This window comes from Accipiter gentilis, chromosome Z (genome assembly GCF_929443795.1).
Source record: "Accipiter gentilis chromosome Z, bAccGen1.1, whole genome shotgun sequence".
In the NCBI taxonomy this organism is placed as follows: Eukaryota; Metazoa; Chordata; class Aves; order Accipitriformes; family Accipitridae; genus Astur; species Astur gentilis.
This window is the reverse complement of record NC_064919.1, coordinates 72533776-72561129: the sequence shown is the minus strand read 5'-3', so window position 1 is coordinate 72561129 and position 27354 is coordinate 72533776. Positions and strand designations below refer to the sequence as shown.

General features: G+C 38.0%; 1 protein-coding gene across 1 annotated transcript in view; it reads right to left on the bottom strand.

The window, feature by feature from the left end:
• Positions 1–27354, bottom strand: part of OXCT1 (3-oxoacid CoA-transferase 1) — an 85066-nt gene that overhangs the window by 6032 nt on the left and 51680 nt on the right. Inside the window, exons 12-16 of the mRNA XM_049794359.1 lie at positions 24828–24900; positions 23984–24059; positions 12522–12611; positions 6604–6684; positions 4554–4655 (exon numbers count right to left, since the gene is read on the bottom strand). Of these exons, the coding sequence (XP_049650316.1) occupies positions 4554–4655; positions 6604–6684; positions 12522–12611; positions 23984–24059; positions 24828–24900 (422 nt within the window). The remainder of the gene's footprint in view (positions 1–4553; positions 4656–6603; positions 6685–12521; positions 12612–23983; positions 24060–24827; positions 24901–27354) is intronic.

Genomic DNA, 27354 nt, shown 5'->3' with positions numbered 1-27354 from the left:
CAGTATCACTCAGAACTGGACCCAAATACAACTGTGTGCTCTAAATAAAACGTGACTAAATAAGCAGAAAAATGCTAATGTAACAAAAGAGATGGTTTGTGCTTGGAAAACAAGGAGTAATTGTCTGAAAGGCAGAAAGGCCCCTGAGTCTACTGCTTTAAATCCCAGTAGAGTCAGTCAATTCAGTAGCACCCTGTGCTAAGAGCACAGCATCTGATAAGGGCTGAATATGCTTAATCAAGACTATTTTACAGTACGCAGACAGAGTTGCTACTTTCTTACAGTACCCCCTAAGCAACACCTTCTTAATATTATTTCACTTACAGGAAGAACAGCTTATCTTGGAAGCTTCAAAATATGTTGCTAACATTCAACATGTAGGTGTACTAGGAGCAGTTTGCCTGGGCAGTCATGTAAGCAGCCTTTAAACTGGTAAGATGACACATAGACTCAGGGACTCCTGCAATTCAAGCTTGGTGACTCTGATTTCCAACCCCAAACTACCCTCTTCAGCTACACAAACAGCCCTAACCTTATTTCATTATGTTCTTTATAGCAAGCAGTTTTTTCAAGGCCTGATTCTGAACAATGCTGCATCCTAGTAACTTCTAATGACCTTATCAGGTGTGCAAAAGCAAGTTATTGTTCCAGAATGTAAAAACAGCCCCTCAAAAAACCCCCCCAGTGTTAGGATATTTGATAAAATAATAGAAGTTGTTTATCCCTTATTAACTCCTAATTATTTGAAACTGCAGATAAAAGCAAACCATAATTCTAGCATCAGCTTTTGTACAAATATCTGTTCCTAATGTGACTTCTGCAGTGGGGGGGGTGATTGATCAAGAAAAAACACATCCATTTAAAAATGAACTCAATCCTGCAACTGCCTGTTTCCTCAAAGGAAAATGTACTTCCAGAAAATAAAACCATATCCTCTATTATTCTGTACTTATCGGCTCAAATTTGGGCAGTCAATTTCTTTTTAAACACACACTAGTCAATTGCTTTTCAACTACTTAATGTTTCCTTGGCAGATGCTTTTCCTAAACTCCATGTTATCTTTTAAGATCAATTTGTAAAACAGCTTTTAGGTTAAGTAAGGGGGGGGGGGGGGGGACGGGACACGGGACACGACACACAGGGAATTTTTACCCAGACAGACTTATGCTGATTATTTTTATAATGAAATACATCTGCAAAAGTATAGTTCCCAGTCTGTCCTCTCATGGTCTCACCAACTGTGTAAACCAGCACAAGCCCAAACAGATTACCTGCCAAGGTGATCTATATGCTAGGCAGCAGCAAATCTGATTTAAGCGTGCAAGATAAGCCAACACTTTGTCTTCACAGCACAGTAAAATCAAGGGAAAATTGTTTATTTTTTTATATGAAGCCAGTCTATAATGAAGACTGTTGACTCTAAATCATGTTTTCTTTGACATTTTGTTGTTGCGAATGTCCTTTAGGAGGTGTTTTTCCAAATAAGTAAGCAGACTGTGAAAATGGGATTGTATAGCCGAATGTCTCAAAGCAAGCCATACAGGCTATAAAGTACTCCTCTCCAAAAAGGAGTAGTCTGCTTGGGAAGAGATAGTTAGATAGTTAGAGATAGTTAGATACAGCCATCCCTTAAAATCTCACTTATAATGAACCTAGAGAGATGTTTGTTTTAGTTCAGATCATTCACTGCATCCACTGAAGAAAGCTGCTAGAAAACGGTCAACGTCTCATCTTCCACCCATTAGTTCTGTTTCAAACTGGCAAAACATATAATCCAAAAAACCTGCTTTTACTGTAGCAATACAATATCACTGAAGTTCCTGGCACGGATATAAACAAGAACAAGATGTCTCATTCAGTGAACATAAATAATCACAAGCACAACTGTTACTCTTGCAAGGAAGCCTGAGGCAGAGTCTTGAAATGTGGAAAAAAGGACAGAGGATGCTGCATTCTGAACAAATGCCTATCACAGTGCTGAAATCTCTATTTTCTTTCTGTTGAAAACTTAGTGAAGGAGCTGTAGGTGTTTACTGTATACAAAAAGCAAAGCCATCAAGGGTCCAATATTATACAACAGTGGCCCAGTCTTGCTGCCACAGATGTGAACAGAAGTTTTGGTAAGGATTTCAATGAGAGGAGGACTGGGTCACTGTGGCCTGGAAACATTCTTTAGGTGGGAGCGGGGCATAAGAAAGGAAGAGCTAGTGGTCTTCCATGCCACAGCTTTAATAAACAAATCATTGTGGTTAATGCTTTTCATCTACAGCAATATAGAGATTTCAGGCACTTTTGGAACTACCAATCAGTAGGTAATGCTGACCCCCATGCATACCTTGGCAGAAGGACATGTTCTGCAAGCAAGCATTGCTTTGCAAGCTTTTATATAAGCCGCACACTTTCAAGATAAGTATATGAAAGTGTATAAACCAAACAGCATCTACATTTTTCATGCCCATAGTTCCTTTAGTGCAGCTTGTGATTTCATGCATGGCCACAGCTGCTGTACAAAGCAGACTGCGCTGGAGTTTGCCTTCAGGAGAACCAGGAAAAGAAGCGTCCCTTCCTGATCCCAGTGAGACAGATCCCAGGGACCTAGATGGAGGATTGCTGCAATACCTCTCATCAATTGCTAACTTCAGGTTATCCTAAAGATTCAAAATTTATACCACTCCTTTGTAACAATTACAGGAAAGCACTTATGGACAGTGGGTGGTGTTAATCTTTTCTTTTGTCCTGATAGTCTTGCCCTATCATATTGACCATGCTGCTGCAAAGCTTCATCTCACAGTCCATCATTTTAAGCTTATAACTTCCTTCAATGAATTCTTTGGTTGCTTCTGCTTTCATTGCCTTGAGCCTAGGCTGCTGGACTGTCCTTTGGGTAACATGTGCTCAATTAAATACATATGTATTGGTCACCTGAACCAAAAAGAAACCAACTCTTTCCAAACAGGCTCCTTCCAAACAGGCAGGTTTGGAACACATAAGGACCAGTGTCTTCTGACAACAAAAGTCCTTTCCTGTAGTTTCAGTATATTAAAATGCATACTAAACATGGCACCTTCAAATTCATCATGAAGTTAATCCTCAAATTAAATATGCAAGAACAAAACAAAGTGACTGACTGCAATAGGTATGTTTTAGTTTTGGATGCTAGCTGTTTGACAGCCTGATCAGCCAAAGAAAAAGAAGTCCTGACATTACTGAAGTTTTTAAAAATTGATCATTTTTCCTAAATCACAGTCAGAAGCTGAATGAATAATTTCTTTTGCACACAGAATTGCTGAATATGTGGAAGGTTGCTTCCACTGTAAATTAAAAAATAATAATGACTTCCATAAAATGTTACATGGAAAATTAATAATGGAGCAAAGTGATTTTGTAGTAGTTTCCTGCACTCTGCAGTTGCAGGTCAACCATCTTTAACTGAACAATTTTTCCCAGATAAACAAATGTATTTTCAGAAGTGAACAGCTCTTTATTTAAAATATTTAAAACGCCCCAAGAAAAACATACAAAATCATATTTAGTTATGACAAATGCTCTCTTATGGACACAGGAAATGAATGAAATTTCACAGGCTCATTGCTTAGAAAGTTTTACTTACTGCCAATAGTATGCTCAAAGCCTTGATAACAAACTCTTTTGTATACTAACTGCTCTGCAATCTTTCAATTATATGTCCTAGCCCTGCCATGAAACTCTACAAAGAGGAAGAGTATTGCACTTCATTACCAAATATTCCCCAACTATTTGTACAAATCAATTTGTATACTGTCATACTCGATGTCCTCACCAAAGGAAGGCTGACCTGCCCCAAAAGACTTCACAATACAGAAGAAAAGATTTTGTAATGTGCATGCAGGAGAAGGCCATGAAGAAACTACATGTTATCAACCACACACATGCAATCACTTACAATCTAGTGTGCTACAGCTTTCCCTTAATAAGCCAGTTTTGTGTTAGCATTAAGTGAGACTTGAGAATGAACGTGAACGTCAAAAGGCAGTAGCTTTCTGGATTAATGAAGAGCATAAGTTTCATTCATACAAGGCAATGGGAGAGAAAAAGCAAAGATATCAACAGCAGAGTATTTAACTGATTGGCACTAGTGACACAGAGTGGACACTTGTAGTCAGCCCTTTGGAGAAGATTCGCAACCCCACCTAAAGATAGCATGAAAACTTAGCAACAGAGAGTTAGCTAAACTAACTTACACAGTGGAAAAATAAGTATTCATCCACCTCTCAGATATGAATCAGCTCCCCTCTTCAAAGCATCATAAAAGTTCCCTTTCCACATTGTCATTTTACTCTTAGTAATTTCTCCATCTCTTCTGTTTTTCCTAGTTTTAATGCTTCCAACATAATCATACTAGATTAGCCCTAAATTATTTTCTTACTTTCATTGTAAGTCCCACAGGTAATCTACCCGGCCTGCATCTATAAGGAGGAAACTTACTGCATCTACAAGTCTTCATGTGATGAGTATTTGTGGAGAATACTTGTTCTGACACCAGTCTAACTATACTCGTTTGTAAAACGACTTACTGTGAAGTCACAGCCAGTGCTTTTCTTGATATCATCCACTGTCAGTCCTTCCCAGATTTCCACAAGGGTCAATCCCTTCTTCTTGTCAACATCAAACACAGCCTGTCAGGTTCAAATAGCACATGATTTTTTATTATCAAAGCAGAAAATGAGGATGTAAGTAGTAAAATTGTACAAAATGGTGTGCTGAAGTAGGTAGCGTTCCCTCAGTAACTAAAGATGCCATTATCAATCGGTTTCACTTTTCAGACTGACCAATAAAGATTTTTGCTACATTTGTTTGTAGCTGAAGTAATTTAAACATGAGATGTGTTAGTTTCGTGGGAAAAAAATGCAACTGTTCTTCTTTGCATGAAATGAGGACCATGTCTGCTGCTCCAATCTGGTGAGAACTGGGAGGTGAGACATTCTTCGCTGCAAGACAATGCTCACCAAGAGATCATGAAGGAAAACAGAAAAAGACAATATCTCCCTCATTCTTCTATTTCATTTTAAGGCCAGTAGAGTGGTACAGGGTGGTTGATCACCGCTGCCAGATTATAAGCTTCTCCAACAGCTACTGCACACCCAGTGCAAATTTTAGTATTTTCAGAAGCTAGCAATGAAAGACAAGATTTCTTGTTGTATTTTTAATAGAAGGCCTGGGAGGAAGTGGCTGAAGGAGCAAAGGCTGTTCTTTCTCATGTCTTCATAAGATATGCTCTCCACTTCCAAGGCTCACAAGTGCATCAAATAAAAACACCTGTAAAACCATGTGCAGTTTAATGGTGCCTACCAGAGGGACATACACAGGTGGCAAGCTAGTTGCCAGGGAAACCATAAGGTCTATAGTCTTATTCCTTAAAAAAAAAAAAGTCAGTAGCAAAAGACTGGTGAAGATTGAACTTGAAATAAAAGTGAAGTCTTAAGCTCATCACAGAAGTGTACTGAAGTTCAGCTGTCCTCTGGGCACATGAAATTGATCTATGGGACTGAAAAACAATAGCTCCTCTAAGTCTTAAAAAATAAGCTGGGCATAAGGAACATACAAACTAGGCAGCTAATGTGGAAACAGAATTTGCAACACTATCCAAGTACTGTTGTACATTTGTGTCATCTCCTAATAAAGCAACAAGATCTGACAAGCGGTGAGTCTGAGAGAAATTTGCTTGTTGTTTATTTTCTGTCAGTCCTTCTTCACTCATTTTTTTGTACCTTATATTTGTATGTGGCCAGTTAGTAGGAGACTGGAAAAACTTCCACATTTTCATTTATTTTCCATTATTTTGTAGAGAAAAAACCCTTTAAATTACAGTAGCACTATACCATCGGGAGAAAGCAAATTCTGTATCAGCACCTTTGATACATTCCACTTAGTATGATAGTTGGCTCACAGAGGGACTACTCTAAGCCCTGAAAAATGTAAACACTGATAAAAAAAAGCAGTGTGATTACAGCAAAAACCTTAAGTTACTTATCCTTTGCTGAAAAGATCCACTAATGTCCTTTGAGCAGCAGCAATATCCAATGCTCACATGTACTTGCACTGGAGAGTAAACTGCTTCACAAATGGAAACAAGTAAGGACAAAAGAATTAAAGCCCTGCTACAGCTACAGGTTTTGTTTCTCTGAAAGAGAGTCTGTAGTATACACCAAGATGCCAATCGTCTGACACAGACATGCTACATAGTTGTTGCTCTGCTGGAAAAAAAAACGAGCTGTGATTACAGCTGTGTTTGAGGATTTCCATCTCACATAGCAAATTTTCAGGAATACTTTGGAAAAAATAATGAGATACACACTCTGCATACTTTTTATGCGTGGCATCTTTGTTCTAAAGGTGTCTAAGAGTACAGTCCAGTATGCTAGATGTCAATGGTGAAAGCTTTAAAAGGAAAAATATTAGCCCCCAGACCTCTGCAATTGAACTCCAAGGCAATTTTTACCTTTCACTGGCAACAGATAACAAATATATTCTTCATTTTTACTAAGTTTTAGTACTTTTACTAAGTGTCCCTTCTTAGGGATAGAGGTGGAAAGTATTGACAAGGATTCAAGAAAAGTACTTTACCTTCTCTGTAATGATGCGGTTTACACATTGTTTCCCAGTAAGTGGTAAATTGCATTTTTCCAAGATTTTATGGACATTGCCCTGTGTTTAACAATATACAGACAAACATTAACTTTCAAAACCAACACAACTTACTCATAATTTAAATATGTACATGAACATCACAGCCATAGCCACTATGTTACTGCAACATTCACTGTATTCAGAACACTCTTTGAATTCATTTCAATGGCAGATTACATGTCTGGCAATTCGGGACAGTTATTACTTAAATCCCACATACAGAGAGATGACTAGTAAGAATCTCACTGTACCACAGAGTGGGCTCCTGAGTTTAGAAGTTCTGCATACTTCTGCTTAATAATTTGTCTTTCCTGCTGCAATGTGAGGATGAGAGATGCATGGGACCTCACTGATGACACATAAAGGATGAAAATTAGGGAAAGACATTGCAGGCATGACATTTCTCTGCCTTATACTTTATCACAAACAGTATGTGCAGGATCAGCCAAACACACAGGCATTTAAAATCCCCAGGGCTCAAGTGCATAGTCATGCTCTGAAAATAGTAAATCCAGTTTCTTTACCCACATTGAATTCCTAGTCCCTCCATCTCTCCAGGAAAGCCCAAAAGCAGACTAAGAGATGAGTGCAATATGCTCATCTTCAACTGCTACACAGAAGTTACGTTATCTTTGTTTTAGACAGAACAAATTAGTATGCAAATATAGTAGAAAAGAATGTATATATAGAAAATAGAATTTACTTTAAAGGCACTTCCTTTTCTGGGGCATCAAATGCCAGCTACGCTAAATCCTGGGAAAAATATTACCTAATGAGAAGACATAGCTTCTGACATGAAGCTGGGCAGGTAAGGTTTGGGTGGCGAGGTTTTTGGGGTTTTTCCTTCTTTTTCCTTTTTCCCTTCTTTTTTTGTTTCTTTTTTTGTTTCTTTTTTTTTTCTTCCATTTTTTTAATAGGAGTTTACAAATGTCTTTAGATCCTGCTAAATGAATGTAAGCTGCAAGAGCTCTGAATGGATGTATAAGAGATGGATCACTACATTTTTAGTCAGTATTTGTAGGCGTTTTACAAAGGCAGCATTAAGTGCCCATTTTTCCCATTATCACATGCTTTTATTTTTTCTCTAATTATCAATTTTCAGTTATGCATTTCAAAACTTGCAGAGTATTACCTGTCTCTCTTAATCACCCAAATGCAATACTTTTTAAATTTACAATCATCAGTTTGCCTTATGGCTTAATATAAACTCAGGAACCATCTCTCAGGCAGTTTGACTCCTGAATGATAACAAAATGAGCAATCCATGTGCTTTTGAATTTATCTTTTTCTGTGAAGAACTCTTTCTTCATTCTAATTTTAATTATACTGGCAAGATCCACATCTGGTATCAAGGCAACTACTCTGATGAAACTCACTCACTCTTAATGAAAATAATGACTTGCAACAGTATTAGGTTCAGTTGATCTACTTATGTCTTGTCCATCTTGAGGACCTTCCTGCATACTTTGCCTAAGAGCCAAGATTAATCTGTGCTATTTGTATATCTTCAGTAATGTATCAGGTATACTTCTCAGCCATACGAAATGAAGTGTCTCTTCTTGGTACCCAAGCTGAGACTGAAATGCATGGACTTGCAGAGGTGACAGCTTGAATGGCTCCTGTGACCCTGAGAACTGATACATTCCAGATTCTTAACACTAGAGCTAAAGATTAATTGTATTACTAGTTAGCATTAAAGGTAACTTTTGGAAGACATCCATCAGGGTACTATCAGAATAGGAATCCAAATGGAACTCCATGAATTTTTACCATCTGAGTTTATACAGCATTTGTTCAGATAAAGGAAAAGACTTTTGTGTAGATACATAAAACCTTAAGGTGTTTCAGCCTGCTTTAAGTAAAAAATTCTGTTGTTGAAGAACAAAAATGTCCTTAATCTTCCACAACACATTATAATCAAAAATGTTCACAAGGATAGAAATGAGTTTTCAATTCAGTGCTGCATGTTTCAGTCAGGTCCAAATCAAGTGTTTAACACTAGTTTCCAGTCTATTTTTCTTAATAGTGTAGACAACCCATTTCACAACATGGAACAATTGCCAGCCGTTACTTTACTATGTTTCGCAAAACATGTCAATGGTGGTATGGGGGTAAGAACTTGACTTTTATTTGTCTTAGGCAGTATTTAGCAGATCAGGCACAGGTGCACAGTGACTGCTTAAAGATTAAATAACAACCTTATGTCCTATTGGTTTTTTTTTCATGGCTATGTCATGGTTTAACCCCAGCCAGCAGCTAAATACCACACACCTGCTCGTTTATTCCTCCCCACTCTTAGTAGTGTGGGGAGGAGAAGTGAAAAGAAGAAGTAAAACTCATGGGCTGAGATAAGAATGGTTTAATAACTAAAGTAAAATAAAATATAATAATAACAACAACTATCATAATGAAAAGGAATACAACAAAAAGAGAGAGAAACAAAACCCAAGGAAAGACAAGTGATGCACAATGCAGGCGCTCACCACCTGCTGACTGATGCCCGAGCAGCAATCCGCCCCTCCCAGCCAATTCCTCCCAGTTTATATACTGAGTGTGACGTTCTACACTTTGGTCAGTTGGGGTCAGCTGTCCCAGCTGTGTCCCCTCCCAACTTCTTGTGCACCTGCTTTCTGGCAGAGCACAGGAATCAGAAGAATTCTTAACTTAGTACAAACGCTACTTAGCAACCACTAAAACGTCAGTGTGTAATCAACATTATTCTCACACTACCTCCAGAACACACTGTACCAGCTACTAAGAAGAAAATCAACTCTATCCCAGCCGAAACCAGGACAGGTTATAAACAAAAGAGTAATTTAGCAAAAAATGCATTATGAAATACTGTAATGAATTAGACTTAAGGTCCACTTGCCAAGTGTCTCACAGCGGCCTAAGCATATGGAGCAAAAATTGAGCCACCCTTCCACAGATACACCTTCCTATTTCCTGACATGCTGTGATGTATAGATTTCCTGAGCTAGAGACTGCTTCTGGGCAATGCTATTTGTCACTGATGAAGTCAATCTCATGAAACAGTTTAGTCCCTTCCATATAGAACTAATTCTTTGAGCTCCTGCATCATCCTGCTGATCATCAACAACTTCATTAGCTGGCTGAGAAAAATATTTTAAACATTCTGGTTGCTACTTTCAGTTGGCTACCCCTACTTCTATTATAAGGCAGTGACTAGCCATTCAGCATCCATCTTCTCCATGCCCTTATTATTTCGTGTATTTCTATGTTACTCCTCCTAAATAGCATTACTTAAGCTGAAGAGTCTTCTACAAAACTCATTTCATGTTGTGTCATCTTTCTTCTGTACTTTTTGGTTTTCATTACACGTAAAAAATTAAGTAATTAAAAATGTAAATAGTTTGAGACAGAGCCTGTTAATTTTATTCGTAATATACTGCATATCAGAGTTTAAAAAGAGGAAAATTCTTTGAGTATTTATTTGAGTGTTAAGACAGACACTAGTTTCACCCTCATTATTAAGTGTAAATTATATTTTGCCTGCACTACAAGGACTCTATTGCTATGTTTGAAAACTGCAACTGTGAACTGAAAGGAGAATGTACTTTTAAACTCTTAGAAAACTTATTTTAATGTTGAACAAGACATTACTGTTGTACAAAAACACTTGAAAAGGATTAAAAGATCCTTCACAAGATCACAAATCAGACAAAACTGACTGCAAGAACTACCTATTACAGCGACTCATGAACATGTTTATTGAAGGTACTATGTGTATCCCATAGCCTTCCACTGTATTTCCATCCATCAAATCTTGACTGCTGTTTATTTACAGGAGACTCTGGCATCTAATGATAGACTTCTTATTATTAATTTCGAGAATAAGATGGGAAAAATGTCCCTATACTAAAAAGCCAGCAGACACAACCGACTGTCACAGTACATGCAGACATTTCTTTCACTCAGCACACTGGATTTTGAGCAGCACGGAAGATTGCTCCTCTGATGCATAGATACAGATGCACTAAGTTTTTGAGAAAATATTTGGTGTAAAAAATTAAAAAGCCGTGAATATAAAATTGGCTCTGTAAGAAGCAGTCACCCCAATAAAAGGCTTCTGACTTTCAGAACTGGTCTCATGGGTGCCGTATTTGCTTGTATACAAAAAGAAAAAAAAAGAAAAAAAAGAGAAAAAAAAAGAGGAGCACCTGAAAACTGTAACAGCTGCTTTTAATTTCCAAACATTAGACTTCTATATTTCATCATCTTCACTTTTGAGCAAACAAGAAGCAGCAGTATGAAGACCCCAAAAAGAGGCTAGGTAAGAGGAAAGAGTGCCAAGAATACCCCCCATTTTAAAATAAGAAAAAAATGAAAAATTATACGCATAGTTTAGTTTTTCATTGCCTTCTCACAAAAGTACAAGAAATAATTTCTGAAAGCCTATAAATGGCTCTCTAGAAGTGCACACCAGGCATCCCGTGTACATAAGAGCTCATGTTATGTACAGATATGCCAAAATAAGTAAGGCTATGCCTTATGTTTGTAACAGTGAAAACTATCTGTGTTTCCATCTTTTTCAGGTTTCCTACTGGCAAAAAACCCAACATGAAACAACTTCCAAACATTGTACTGAAAAAAGATTTTGTTAATAGTACTTCTAAGAGAAAAACTGGGATCAATAATTACACTGTGTGTGGACTCTGAGAAATGAAATTCCACAGTAACTAGAAATTTAGCATAAATATTTATTCAGATCACATGAATACCTGAAGTATGTGTTTAAGGAAATGGATAATTACATATCCAGTTTTGGGGAGTCTGTGATAGGGATTCAAGTCATATAGACGAATTTGCTTTGTACTTTTGTTTACTTATTTACACACGTGCACGCAAAAACTAATGGGTCAGACTCAGCCTTGTTACTGAAAATGTGCCCCTTGAGATCACAGCTTAGTATAAATGGAGAAACTACTATATTTACCAACAATTTTTTTTAAGTGAAAATTCATTCTTCAAATCACATTTAAAAACCACAAAACTGTTAATATATTTAACTTTCATATTTACATATTTACTATAGTTTACCATGCAAATTCCTTATGCTTGTCCTTATGCATTCTGACAGGGATGCTATCTTGAACATACACAACTAATTCTTACTGCAGACATACAACAAACTTAGAATAACAGAAACACAGAAATTAAACAAAAAGTTCATTTTTAAATATTTTGTATGGTTCCCTGAAAATAGAGATTTTTATCTTTCAGTACGTTTTGCTCATAGTTTGGACGGTCCCATTTCAGAAGGTTCAAATAACAAGTTTCCTATGATCTTCTGTGGGAGACTATTTATATCTACAAAACTCCTCCCTCAAAGAAGTCTCTAGATTAACCTCTTATCACATAATGTTGTAAGGTAGCCTGTATCTCATCATGCCAAAAAGATCTATTCTATTAAGCTGTCAGCACCAATTTGACTGGTAACTTCAAAGGCAAATATCTTTCCATCATAACAAGTATTTAACCATGGGGAACCCCATTTTTCAAATTTTTCAAAGGTGAAGAGTAAAACCTCTGGGGTAGCATCTGCTGCAGCTCTGGAAATTGCCTCTCATTAAATCTGCATGAAGTAACTAAAAAACATGTGCAGCTTTTAAACATCAAGTTAATATTTCATTTTTTTCCATGGTGAATGATTCACTTACAAGAAAAAAGAAACCATACTAACCTAGCCCCCTGTTACACCTCCATAATAACCAACATCAGAACTGTCAAATCCTCACAAAACAGCAGATTGAATGTAAGATGTTGTTTGTGGTTTTTCTTCTTTTTCGGTACAGCACAAAACACTTACTTAGAAAGAAGCGGAAGAGCCTTACCTTGGCTGAGTGCTCCATGGTGACAACCACTTTGGTTTGCGCACTGGATACCAGGTCCATGGCGCCCCCCATTCCTTTCACCATCTTACCCTAAAATTAAATTTTTAATGGAAATGTAACATTTTTACAATTAAAAAAAAAAGATAAAATATATTGCCTGCAATGATAGCACAAGATATATTCCCCTTTTCCTGTATAGAAAGCCCACCTATTTCATCACCACTGTATTCAAACACTAACAGAGCTTCACCAGAGCAAAAATATCTGTCTCATTCTCATTCTAGGCTCTATAAGATGCAAATAAAAGAAGAATGATGAACTGAATAAGGATCCACTGCCATGGCTGGTGCCTTGGGTATAACTTAAATCTGAGTAGTACCATTGGCTTAATGAAGCCCTGCACTGAGGAGCGATAAATTTAGTTCCAACGGTTCTAATATTAGAAAAGGAAAGTGTTCTCCTGTTGATAGAAATGTCATTACTTCCTCAAAAGAAATCTTTGCTTATGAAATGTAGCAACAAGAACATTTGAGCACTCTCTACCTGCCAGTTTAGGAAGCCGCGACTCACATCACTGTATCAGCACAAACCGAACTTTTTTGTTCTATTCCAGATGTCCGTGGATGTCATTCCAGAACATAGGCAAATAAATGAATGTGGATCAGTATTCACTTCCTTTTGTCCCTCAAACCAAAAAATACTTTCTGCCTCTCTGACTTAGTCTTCTCTTAAAGAGCATCAGAATTACACTTGTTATCACAGCAGCTGTATTATGGCTTGGTGCTCAACTACTTATATTTTTACTTTCCATAATGCTACAGCATTCAACCCCTGCCTGCTTCCACGACCTTAAACTGCTCTTGGAAGGTAAGAGGTCCAGACTTGGCACACTTCTGACAGGAAATGACCAGAAGTACAAAGTTCTATCAGTATGAGCAGAGCAGTCATTTTTGGACAACAAGCACTAGACGCCCAAAAAACCCCAAGGCAACAACCTCATATGCCACTCCAGAGTTGCTGAGGAGGGCAGAAAGGGGAGTGGAACATTGAGGCAACCTGCATGATAGGGGAAGTTAGTGGGAAACAAGAGGCAAGGAATTTTACACATTAAAATAAATTAATTTCTGTCTCAACTGTTTTGTATTTGTTCTCTTTTGACTTGTTATTATCTGTAATTAAAATGAATTATGGACAGTAATACCATGTACACTGTTTTCTATAAAAAACCTAAAAGTATATGGTTAAATGACTGGAAAACTTCCTAGTATAAAGCTTTCCTCTTATGCTTCCTTTTATTAGCTTTGTGATTCAGTACCTTACTAGTATCAGTACCTGTGGTCTGTGATATGAAAAATATGGAAGAGACTTGTCTCATTAAGCTGCCAGGCCAACAATTTACTGGTGTCTTGATCATTATGGTCTCTTGATCATAATGAAGGGAATATACACACACACACACACATACACCCCAGTAATATTTCCTTATTGTCTGCACAGTGAAGAACAAATCACATCTTCCTGTATCTATAAACAACCACTTTGGAATTTTGCAGGTCAGATTAATATTTAATCACATTAATTAACATCAATACTAAATATTTCTTTGCAAATACAAACCTAAAAGAGATGAGAGGATTTATCTCTGCTTAACTTCCTGGCACTGCTCAGATCATTCTCCATCCTACCCAGAAATACAGAGCTCTTACAGTGACTGTAGTGACCTCTCATCTGCCTGCCAGAGGCTCACTGACAAGATAATGCAGAGTACCCAAAGACGATGGATTATGTCCCCAGTAACTCAGAATAGGTTTGCATTGAGGATTATGCTACCAATACCCCTGTCCTGACCATGCCATTAGTTCATTTTACAAATCTTTTAGTTCTATTAACTAGTAAAGAGCTACAGCAACTAGGACATATCTGAAGAAGTAAGTGCCGATGAAGGACAATGACCAATCTACTGCCGGAGAAGCTGTCATACAGGACTGAGAGAAGAGACTGCATCCCTTTGCATACACAGAAGCAGGAAAATGCAAGTTAAGTTGAAGAGAAGGACAGGTTCCTTTAAATTGCTACATTTATTTACTACTCCTCTTTAGGCAAACATACTCATCACTGTAGGATGCCTGGTAAAGCAAATAAATTAAGCATTAACTCCAACTAGCCAAGTAATTACATGCTTTTATTTTGAAGACTATCCAAAGCATAAGAGCCTTACATCACTCTCAGTGCATCTACCAAACTCCCACAACTTGCACTTTCCCCCACACCATACTGGTATAGGGAACAGCTGTATCTTAAACTTGAATTAAAATGCTCAAAACTAAAAAGTGATTCCCAAAAGACATTTTGTTCCTTTTTGCCTAGGATAAGCATGCAGACCAAAACAGTTCTGATATTTATAAACAATGCACATTTACAAGCAACAAGCAATTCCTGTTTCTTTTAAATTTTCATACCATATTTAATTGCATCTGATGTAAGTTAGGCTGTTTTATTTGAATATTTGCATGTAATATGCATCTGTCATAAAAATAAACATTTTCTCTTCCTGAAGACTGCTTGCACCATCCACCTCTGCTGTGAAATCTCTGAAAAAACTACACTGGGTTTATAGTGCTGGATACTAGCTGAAGTGGGAACTATACATTTCACTTCAAGAAAATGTTAATTTTTATTTATTTTTGATTGAACAGAGCAACTTTCAGACAGTAAAACTATACATATTTGGTTACTTGATAAGGCATTTAAGTGTAATGTAATAACCTGTACCAAGCCCAATTGTTTTAAACAACTAATAATAAAAAAAAAAAATAAAAGGAGGTATTTCAAATAAGCAACTGCTAAAGTACATTTGCAGGTTTTCTGCTCCTTCTTGCCATGTTGGTGAGGTCCAGGATAGCATGTGTCCACCCCCAACCCTCCCCATTTATTTATTTAAGACAATTTTTGTTAGTTTCCCATTACATTGGTGCTGTTAGCTTAAAACACCAGAAGGAAAGACAGTTCAGTGGTAGAGCACTGGTAATTTGAAGCAGTGTTATAAAGCCCACTTCATCAGCAAGAGCTTGAAGTGAGAAAAGTTTTTTGAATTAGCCATCCGCTTCCTGGGAGGTGCAACGTTGGGAATATTTATACAGAGGGTTAGAAAGAGGACAGAAGCAAGCTGACAGTTTCCTTGTAGCTTCTCAGTTACCATAAAAAGTCCATATTGCAAGGAGGAATTCTGCTTTTCCCATTGTGCTTCATGAGCAGTTCTTGCTAAGTGTCAGTCCAAATAATCTTGGGATGCAAGAGGTGTAAATTCATGGACCTGATGGATTTCATTTTTTTTAATTAAGATATTTAGCTCTTCTGCTTCTTCACAGACATAAACCCCCACAAAATTAGTGCAATTTCTTGTAATGCCTACTTATTGCAAAATACGTTATTTTGTTATTGTGGTGATAGGGCATCTTTAAGAAAATATGAGAGAAGGGTACATATTTTCTCATCTGATGTCTTCATATCTGGACATCATTTAAGTGGTCCAAATACAACATTAAAGAGCCTGAGAAGGTAATTTAGCCTAATAGCAATTCCTAAAGAGAAACCTTCCTGTTGGTTTGGTCACTTGTGGCATCCAAGACAATCTGCGGCATTCCAGCAGAAACTTGTGAGTACTTCAAGGTGCACGAGACAGTCAATATATTTTTCAAGGAAATGTAAAGTTCTCCACAATGGTATTGCAAGCTAGAAAAATGCTCTAGCAAACAGGAAACAATTTACAGGAAAATCCAAACAGACTAGAAAGAGGTGGCTGAGAGAAAAGAGGAACACTCAGGAGCCTTCAAACACTAGTAAGGTCTTGAAGGCATGCTGGTGTTACACACCTTTCCTCTATATTCCCAGGGGAAAGGACTTTTCTTCCATAACAGAATTTTATAGCTACTCCCAACATCATAGGATACAATGCACCTGAACTGATCTGGTTATGTTAAAAGAACATAATCTTTTGAGATAAACACATACCACATCAACAGTACAGCAAAGCAGATGCTAATGATGTGTTCAAGAAACAGTGAAAACTTATCAGTGGTAAATGCAGAGTTTGAAGTATTAGAATGCAGATGGAAATAAAAGCTTGAATAATTCCATTTAAAACTGAGTATCAAAGGACAACCAAGGTGAAAATGTATATCCATTTGAAAAGGAACTGAGCTACTTCCTTTGAGAGTCCTTGCCCATGTTGCCAACTGCCCTAATGTGTATTAAATAAGTAACATTTAGTCTGAAATTCCTCTTACCTTCCATTAAATAAAAGAAAGAGTACATATGTCTCACACTGTACTCCAATTAGTAAAACTACTCTTTCAAAAACTGTTACAGAAGATAATGAATGCTTCTAGTTTAAACTACAGTCCTCATGCAGGCTTCCCATTCAACCTGAATTTTCAGGCATCCCCCTGGAAGACCTTGAACAAGCTACCTCATATGAGAGAGTAAAGATTTTAAGAGTATCAGATTGCTCTCTGACAGTCATGACCACAGACACAGACTAGGTGGCAGGTACAGAACCCACCGCCAGTCTCAGCTTACTTATGAAAGGAAATAATTATATTATGCCAGGGACAGCTACTAAAATTCAGAGCAACTGAAACAGTATTAACTCCACAGAGAAAAGCAGAAATTAAGGTAATGCAGTGGGTATAAGATACTTCAATCAGCACCATCAGTGGTGCTAACACTGCAGTCAAAACGATGAACTTAGGACCCCTTCGAAGTTTTCTGCTCTGTCCCTCTCTGCAGTGGTATGTATGCACTACTAACATACATTTGTCACACAGGTCTCCCTCTTCGTATAGATACTGTCTGTCTTCACAGATGTGCTAGCCCCAAATGACAAGCACAGCACAAGCAAGGAGGTCATCAAAGCCATATATAACTATTTAACAAAAATATCTCATGAATTGTTGTGGGGTTAGATGTGGTTGGTTTGAGGGAGTTTTTTTGGTTTGGGAGGGTGCATATTAGCACAGACCTTAACTTTGTACAAAAAAGATACCAATCAGAAGGTAATATCAGAAAAATACATAGACATAAATCTACTCTAACTACATAAAAATGTATATGACAATCCTTTGCCCATTGCTATCAGTCCTGTCCAGTGTTTAAAAGAAAGGTACATTTATAGTTGATTCTAAAATGAAAGCCACAACTATTCCAGATTTGACTTTCCATTTCTTCAGTCAAAAAGACTGAAGACTATCAAAAAAGATGGATAAAGCTGAAGGTAAGTGTTCTGAAATATACTTCCTTGTTAAATTTTCCACTGATTTTATGTCCTTACATGGCACAATTACAGAACTATTGTAATTATACTGTCAACTATGACAGGTAGATTAGATTTTATTCTGAGTATATGACTGAATAAACATTACCAAGAAACACTGGGAAATCATTAATGGGATTTTTGAATCAGTAGTGTTGATAATGCAACAAGACAACAAAGAGTTAATGCTGGCTGGATGCGACAAAGCTGAGCACACTCTACATGCACAACAGGGTAAAGATATTTTTTCAAGGATATCCAAAATTAAGATTTAGTTGTATGGCTTAGCCATACAGAAAATCACCTGTTTTTCAAGGATGCTAACCAGATATCTCCTAACGCATACATAATGAAGAGCAAAATTTAAAAGTAAGAATAATTATTGAAAGAATGGAACATAAACTCTTGAGTGACATACTTGTTCGTAAAATTTACTAATAACTCTTCCCCAAAATGTAGCATACACAAATATGTGCACCAACTATATTTATATTTTTACTTTCCATAACCAGAAAATTAAGGCAGCATAAAATATGTGCAAAGAAAGTTGGTCACATTTTATTCCTTTATTCTCCCACAAATCTAACTTGAAATAACCATTGGCAACAGATTCGAATGACTGAGTGAAATTCAAATGAATACATTGAGAAACTGCATCTCAGGAGCAACTTTAAACAGTCTGTGACATGCTTCATTGAAATGGATTTGCTTTACAGTGATTAATGTTTTTTCAGTGTAACGGGTCAGTTAAACCTTCCATTTACCTTTGCATACCATTTCCAAAACACACAGTATAGCATGCAATAATTAAATATTACTACCAACATAATACTGGTCTTACTTGAAAGTGATGGTTCCCTATCAGTCACAGTTGTTACCACTAACCCACAAATTAGGAGTCTTTTGACATATGCTTGTATTTTTGAGACGGGCAGAATTTCTTCTGCTCCTCTTGTTATACAGATGCCTAATGCATAGCTGCCACTTCCCATACTGAAAATTTAAGAGATTATGAATAAAATACCAACAGTGAGCTCCTACATTCCTTCCATGCAGTCTGAAGAGAAATAAACACAAACAAAATTGATAGAAAAAGCCCTTACAAAGGTGGAAGAAGTAGAGCTAACACAACAGGCTCCCTTTCTCCTTTGAGGCTCCAGGACTCTTCCGATGATGGCAATTATGTGCTGCAAGGGCTCTGCAGGGCTTCCGGGCACGTATTTCTTGGGAGAGCAGCAGTAAGCTGATATACTACTGTAGACTTCATTCCAAGACACATGTCCGCAAACACCTAATATCTCTTCATATTAAAATAATATCCCATTGAAATGTAGATTTCCAAGGAGACACTAGGTAACTGCAGGTCCTGTCCTTCTCCTTTGTTCAACTACTGCTGTATAAGCCCTAATCAGCCATGGCCTATACATCAGACAACTGCGCATTACTAAAAGAAACCCTGTCATTGAACATAATTAATGTGCATATTTTCTATTCATACAGAATTTAGCTCATTTGTAGTGCTTAATTGATTTTATGGTTTAACAGTTAAAATAAGTTTCTCAGAATTTCTTGCAATGCTGTATGACTTGAAACAAAACACTGACTGATGCACTCAGTGCAACAGAAATACTAGAAGAAGAGAGCTACTACACAAGTGTGTTTAGATTCAAAATGAAAATAAGCCTTGTGCAAAGACACCCCTATTCGAGCAAACTGGCAAATAGCCTGCAACAGGACTCCTTGGAGAAGACCTATAGTGCTCTCAGGCATTCAGGGATACATGTCCTTTCTTCCATCATTAAAAATGATAATCTGAAGTCAGAAGAGCTCTTGCTGTGGAGCCCTCTGCTCTCAGGTTCGGCACTACAAATAATAATTAAAATAAAAAAAACAAAACAAAAAAACCCTCCCGCAGTCACATACTCGGCTGGCCTCAGCCAGTTTATTTTCATTTTAAAAATGTCTCTATCAACAAACGTGTGGTTCACCTCACATTCAAAGTGTCCAAACGTTACAAAAGATGTACTTTGAAGCTCTGTAGAAAAATGACAAATAATGTATAAAATTATATTCCTAACGTGTTAGGTTATACTGACCTCTACAGATGGTAAATTGAAAGATTTATGACTAAATTTTTATTGGGTTTCCTCATGTCTTCTTTTCAGATAATTTTCTTTGATAAAGCTTAGAATGTTTGTGTCATTTTATTTCAATTTATTTCATTATTAACACTTTAATTCTTCAGGTTTGGCTGCTCCAAGTCAGAGCATTAAAAATTAAAGCCGCAGCTTCTAAAATTCAATGTTTATTTTTTTCCAAGAATGATCCATATTCATGTATCCAACTTGTCACCCTGCACAAATTACATCACCCTCTTCCTCAGCCCCCTAACTGTATTACCTTAGCTATCAAAACATGAATTTTATACTCCAAAAGAAGGATATACAAAGCTAGAGTTAATTTTCTTGCTCAGAATTTTATTTGGTTTACATTGTTTGTAAGTAATAGAGATGTTAAATAGTATCAGTCCCGGTATCATCCCTGAGGCTGCTGCTTGTTAACTGAACTGCTGGCCACCAGGCTTTGAGCCTGGTGGTTTAGGAAATTGCCAGCTTCCTTGGCACCATTGGATGTATCATGTTTGCCCTCATGGACTTAGACATATCCAGTTTACTTCTACAGTGGGTACAACCCATCCTCCCCCAAATTCTACCACTAGCCATAGAGACCATGACACTAAAGTCTAAGGCAAAGATGTTGAGTACCTCAGCCTTCATCTTCAGGAATCATAGAAACATTTAGGTTGGAAAAGACCTTTAAGGTCATTGAGTCCAACCGTTAACCTAACACTGCCAAGTCCACCACTAAACCATGTCCCTAAGTGCCACATCTACATGTCATTTAAACACCTCCAGGGATGGTGACTCAACCACTTCCCTGGGCAGCCTGGTCCAATGCTTGACAACCCTTTTGGTGAAGAATTTTTTCCTAATATCCAATCTAAACCTCCCCTGGTGCAACTTTAGGCCATTTCCTCTTGTCCTATCACTAGTTACTTGACAGAAGAGACCAGCACCCACCTCACTACAACCCCCTTCAGGCTGTTGTAGAGAGCGATCAGGTCTCCCCTCAGCCTCCTCTTCTCCAGGCTAAACAGCCCCAGCTCCCTCAGCCGCTCCTCACAAGACTTGTGCTCCAGGCCCCTCACCAGCTTGGTTGCCCTTCTCTGGACACGCTCCAGCACCTCTATGTCTTTCCCGTAGTGAGGGGCCCAAAACTGAACACAGGACTCGAGGTGCGGCCTCACCAGTGCCCAGTACAGGGGAACAACCACCTCCCTGCTCCTGCTGGCCACACTATTTCTGATGCAGGCCAGGATGCCGTTGGCCTTCTTAGGCACACTGGCTTGTCTTCAGCCAGTTGTTGACCAACACCCCAAGGTCCTTTTCCACCAGGCAGCTTTCCAGCCACTCTTCCCCAAGCCTGTAGCGCTGCATGGCGTTGTTGTGACCCAAGTGCAGGACCTGTCACTTAGCCTTGTTAAATCACATACAATTAATTGGCCTCAGCCCATTGATCCAGCCTGTCCAGATCCCTCTGTAGACTCTGCAAACTTACTGAGGGTGCACTCAGTCCCCTCATCCAGGTCACTGATAAAGATATTAAACAGAACTGGCCCCAGTACTGAGCCCTGGGGAACACCACTTGTGACCAGCCACCAGCTGGATTTAACTCCATTCACCACCACTCTTTGGGCCTGGCCATGCAGCCAGTTTTTTACCCAGTGCAGAGCACATCCATCCAAGCCACGAGAAGGCAGTTACTCCAGGAAAATGCTGTGGGAAATGGTGTCAAAGGCTTTACTAAAGTCTAGGCAAACAACATCCACAGCCTTTCACTAAGTGGGTCACCTGGTCACAGAAGGAGATGAAGCTAGTAAAGCAGGACCTGCCTTTCATAAACCCATGCTGACTGGGCCTGATCCCCTGGTTGTCCTGTACGTGCTGTGTGACGGCACTCAGGATGATCTGCTCCATAACCTTCCCCAGCACCAGGGTCAGACTGACAGGCCTGTAGTTCCCCCAATCCTCCTTCCAGCCCTTCTTGTAGATGGGCATCACATTTTCTGACCTCCAGTCAGCTGTGACCTCCCCAGTTAGCCAGGACTGCTGAAACATGATTGAAAGTGGCTTGGTGAGCACTTCGACCAGCTCCCTCCATGCCCTTGGGTGGATCCCATCCAGCCCCACAGACTTGTGTGTGTCTAAGTGGTGTAGCAGGTTGCTGACCATTTCCCCATGGATTATGGGGGCATTGTTTACTGCATATGCTTAAAATATTCTCTACCTCTTCTTCCTTTACACACAGAATTTTGCTCTCCATTAGAAATTAGCAGATAAGAACGAAGAAAGGACTGTAATTATTGCAAAGAGCCTTCCTTAGCTCTGTTCCTAACATTAACTGCAAGTAAATACACACATGCATGCACTAGGGCTCAAGTGTTATCAAGCTCTTATGAGAGAGAAAGGATAGTTTAATGATGGTACTTATTCAAAACATGAAATTTAGAGTTATTGCCTCTGAAATAATGGCGAATAACGTCAATCCAAAAACCCAGAAGCTACAGCGTATAAGAAATACTTAAACCAAACCTAAACACAAAGCTAACTGAAAAATGTTACAAGACACAGCTTAAAGTTTCCTTACACTATGAGCTTTCAGCAAACTTGATCTTTGTATCACCCCACACAAATCTTGTGACTAAAAAAAGATGCGTCTTGCTCACAATTCAACTAACTGACGATAACATATGATCTCATTTACAGGCAAAGCAGGAAGATCTGAATGCCTACATGCTGGTTAATCCCATTTAAAAAACCTGTACTGTAGAATAGTAATAACACATCAGTAAAGCAGATTACGAATCATCTGACCAGCAGATCTCAAAACAAAGTAACCAAAAGGAAATGATTGCTGATTGGAAAGGCTCTTGGCTGGATTTATGGTGTCATCAGGCATATTTACTCACAAGTAGATACAAACTCACTGCAAAAGGAATTTGCAGACAGTTAAAGGCTGTAAGAGTGGCAAATTAGGACAGCAAAAAGTTGCATGGACCCATGTGGTGTCTGCTAGTAAAAAGGTACACTTCAAAGGGAAGAAGAAGATAAATAAAAGCTACCCAAAGTTGTATTTTATACTTTTCTGTTTTGAAAATATACCTGTTATTCATAAATTTGGGGATGAACAGAATGGAGAGGCATCTTCATAAGCAAAATAAGCAATTCCAGATATGGAAAATAATGCCCTTGATATGGATGCAAAACTAAAATCAGCATCTTCTAGAGAACATAAAGCACTGAAGGAAGGAATATGTAAGTTTGCACAGTTTCAAGAAAAACTCAGAATACAATCTAAGCTTCAATGTTTCAAGAAATATGATTGTAAGTGAATCTATTTTATTAATGCAAAATGGCAGCTTCTTGTTTTGATAGTTCAGACCTTGAAAGACAAGTCACAAAAACTGTCAGTGAAAGATTCCAACATCATGATCAGAAAAATGAGTTTAACTTCTATAAGGCGAAAAGTATTCTGAAACAAAGTTAAAAGTGCACAAAGCTACTGGAAAAGTGAATATTCCTTAGTCCTGAAAGCATTGTATGGTATTGTAGAATTATTTGTGTCCGCAGTGTCTGTGAATTTTGTGCTTTTGTTCAGTCTAAGTCTCGGACAAAAGCTAAAGCTGAGTTTTTAGAAGCAGTTTGGACTGTTGAATGTTTTACTTCAACACGGATGTTACTAGCAAGTTGAAAATACCACAAAAATAATTCTGATAGTCTCCAATTGTGACATATCTTTGGAAACTGATGCTAACTAGAATCAAACAAGCTCTGGACAGTCAACTAAATATATTGGGAAAAAATCTGTAGAAAATACGTTGATTTTGAAGTTTTTCTAAACAAAGCAAAAGTTGAATTTTCACTCTAAAGATAACTGTATACATACCCTGAGCAAAAATATCTTCTATTTTAATGCTTTGAGCTTCATAACCTCCATTCTGCTTCAGCCCTTTTCTCCTTTGCCTGACCCTCAGCTACATATATATTATCCTAAATACAGTGCACTGACAGTAGTACAAACACCTACTTACAGGAATCATCCAGTTGGCCAGGTCACCGTACTTAGACACCTGCATAGCTCCAAGCATTGTCAAATCAACATGGCCTCTGGCAACAGAAAGTGTGTAATTAGCATATCATGTTCAAGTAACAGCCCACAAATCTTAGCAAGCTTTTGTTCACATTCTCATTACATCAGTAGAAAAATGGTGGCATACCACAGAGGGAGCAACCATTTTGTCACACATGTAAGTTAGGCTTTTTTTCCCCTCTAGATGTATCGCTGATACAAATTTTGCTGTCTGCACACTGAGCCTCAAAAATGTTATTACTTTTGTCTGGTTTTGGTTAATTGCACGCACAGTCAATCAGCTCTGAACTCATACTTTTAAGTGCACTCCGCATATTTACATGCACTCATTATCTTTTCAGAGCCATTAGGATTTAGTGTTTGTTTGCATCCAACCTCCTTGCCGAAAAACAAAACAAACAAAAACCAGGTGCAGATGGTGAATTTCCATCAGGGAGGTGGAATGAGGATCACAGTTGCAAGTGGAGCAAAGAGAATATACAGAGTGCAAGTACAGATTAGATACTTGGAAATGACCAAATAGCAGTTGTTAAAACATAGTTATAAATGTGTTTATATATGGCCAGGTGGTGGTAGACACAAACATCACTACAGTATCTATTAGTTACAGTGGTTTTCTATTTCCAATAGCTAGACCTGATCCTCTGTAAACCATCACTGATTAAGTCCACGATCATTTTACAGGTTGTTAAATGCTAACCACATTTCAAAGAATTACTCATGAGTTCAGTCACTGACTCAGTTTATTCTTTCCATGTTTCAAAAGATCAGGGTTTGTTACGTACCCTCTTATCATTGCAAATGATTCATCACTAGAGAAATAGGAAGAACCTGGAAGAACAGTGACTGTCTCCTTACCTGTAAAAGAAATAAGCTATAGTATGTATGTATTTTGTCTCTTTGACAAATGAAGTCACAGCTATTAACCAAGAAATAAAGTTTTTTTATCAATTATTTCCTTTGGATTCTGTACAACTATGGACCTCATTACACTTACTGTGTCACACGTAAACCTAATCAATCATAATGAATTGTGAAGCAGTTTGTTACAGTTCTTAATGACAGGATTGCCCGCTCTTTGGCCACCAGCAACTGCAGGCAAGACATCACTGACACCAGAGGCTAAGAAATCTCTGTGGACTTCAGCCTTCTGCTCTATCCACAGGATAAGTAAGAGGTAGCTCTCTTCTGAAACAGAGAAATAGTATCTTCAGGAGACAGGGAAGTTGCAAGGAAGAGCGAGTAGACCAGGCTGAACAGTCTAGAAAGATAACAACGTAGAATACAGAAAAATAAATGACAGATCTAGTCTACTCTTGCTTTGTTAAAGTGCACAGGCAAATGTGCTTCTGTGTACTGTACTGTTCTCTGCACAGTGCTTGGGTCAAGCAATGGAGCACACATGCAAGTGTCTAATTTTGACTCTGTCCAGAGCCCACCCTTTCCTCTCCTGCCAGCATTTTGAATCAGTCTAAGCAACAACCATGTATAGAGAGTGCCTCTGGAAAGGCATAACACACACAGCTGAAGGTGAAATTAGAGACTAAGCATGGCAAACTAGTGAAGAAAATGACACTGTGAAGAAAAAGTTAGTGTAACAACAAGGGGGAAAAGGAATGAGACATCACTAAACAGTTTCCAGAAAACAGGGAAAAAGAGACAATGAGATTAACTAAGAGGATGGGAAAAGGGAAGGAAACACTGTAGGAAAGTTAAAATAGAGACCTAAGTTACCTGCTTTGATTTATTGAGTTCACTTGATGTATATTATATGCCAAGACATTGTATGGAAATTAAATTTTGACACACAAAATACCATAAAATTAAGGTCATACAAGTCAGATCAGTCAGATCACAAGAATTCACCATGCTAACATCCAGCCCTGCTGAGACTGTCTGAATTGCCTTTCCCTACCAGGCACCCACCCAAGGAAGTGGGGAGACAACACCACCTGCAAGCAGCAACATGGACCGAGAACTCTGGGATAAAATGACAAGCTAAGGCAATGCTCAGAAGAGACACAGGCTGAGGACCACAGAATAATGTAACATGAGCACTGTATTACCCACTTCTTGAAAATGCTCTCAGGAAGTCACTACTTACAAATATTTCTGCTGTAAGACAAAAGTCTACCTTTCAATTATAGTGAAGATAAACATCATGTGAGATATTCAGAAAACGGGACAAACAAAAAATGATACATAGTTCAGAGAAATATAATTACATTTTCAGATAAAAATCTGGCAAAAGCCCAAACTGGGAGCATATTTTGAAAAAGTGGACTTTGGGGGCTGATACTGACCCATTCCAGTCGATGAATGCGAACAGAATTAAATCCTGTCCCTTTGCCATTTAGCTTCTGTTTTCTTCACACGGTTTTATAAATTTGGCTGGAAAGCACCTAGAATGGTCTTAATCCAACTGTCAGTCAGGTTTTAGCAGATTCTGAATGTTTCAGCAATGATAACAATAATAATTTTAGTGGTACAGCTGAGGTTCAGCTATCCTGTGTCCTTTCTACTGCAGCTTCAGAGGAAGATGTGAAGGTGCGTAACGCTGAATTACCAATACTAGAATAATCTGATTTCCATGTTGCATTCTGACCTCTTCTGTTAGCTTCATCCCTGCAAGATCACCTCTTCAAAAATACTTATCAACCATAAATAACAATTCAAGATCATCTTGACATGCATATAAAACCACAATGATTTCTCAGAGTATTTATCAAGTTCTTGGATATTTTTTCCATCACCACTCTGTTAACATGTTCATTTCTAATGCACCCGTACTAGTACTTAAGTTCTAGTGTGCGTGCATATAATTTCACCTTTTATAGTAAATGTTTTTTAACTAAATAATTTTTTCTTTCCAGTGACACCTTCTATATATACTTTTTTCTCTTTTTTAAGAAAAAAACACCTCAATTTCAGTTCCAGCATTAACAGAGCTCTCAGGTGCTTCTGACACCTTCCTTCACACAGTTACCCAGCTACTGGTGAAATGCTGGACTCAATTCCTTAATAATTTCTTATTTCAAATCTGAAGATGGCCTTAAATAACTCCTTGTTTAAAATACCATACTGAAACAGGGGCAATAACATAACAGTATGATAATGGTACCAATTAGTTAAGCCAGGTAGCAGATATTTCAAGTCAGTGAACAATTGCTGGACTGCACCCTGATACTAAATTAAAAGCTTGTTTGATGTCAGTGCTTTATCTCCTTTGGCTTTTCAGAGTTTAATTATACTTTCTAACAGCTGCTGAGAAGCATACTGTCTATACAGATACATACGTACACCCATACATAT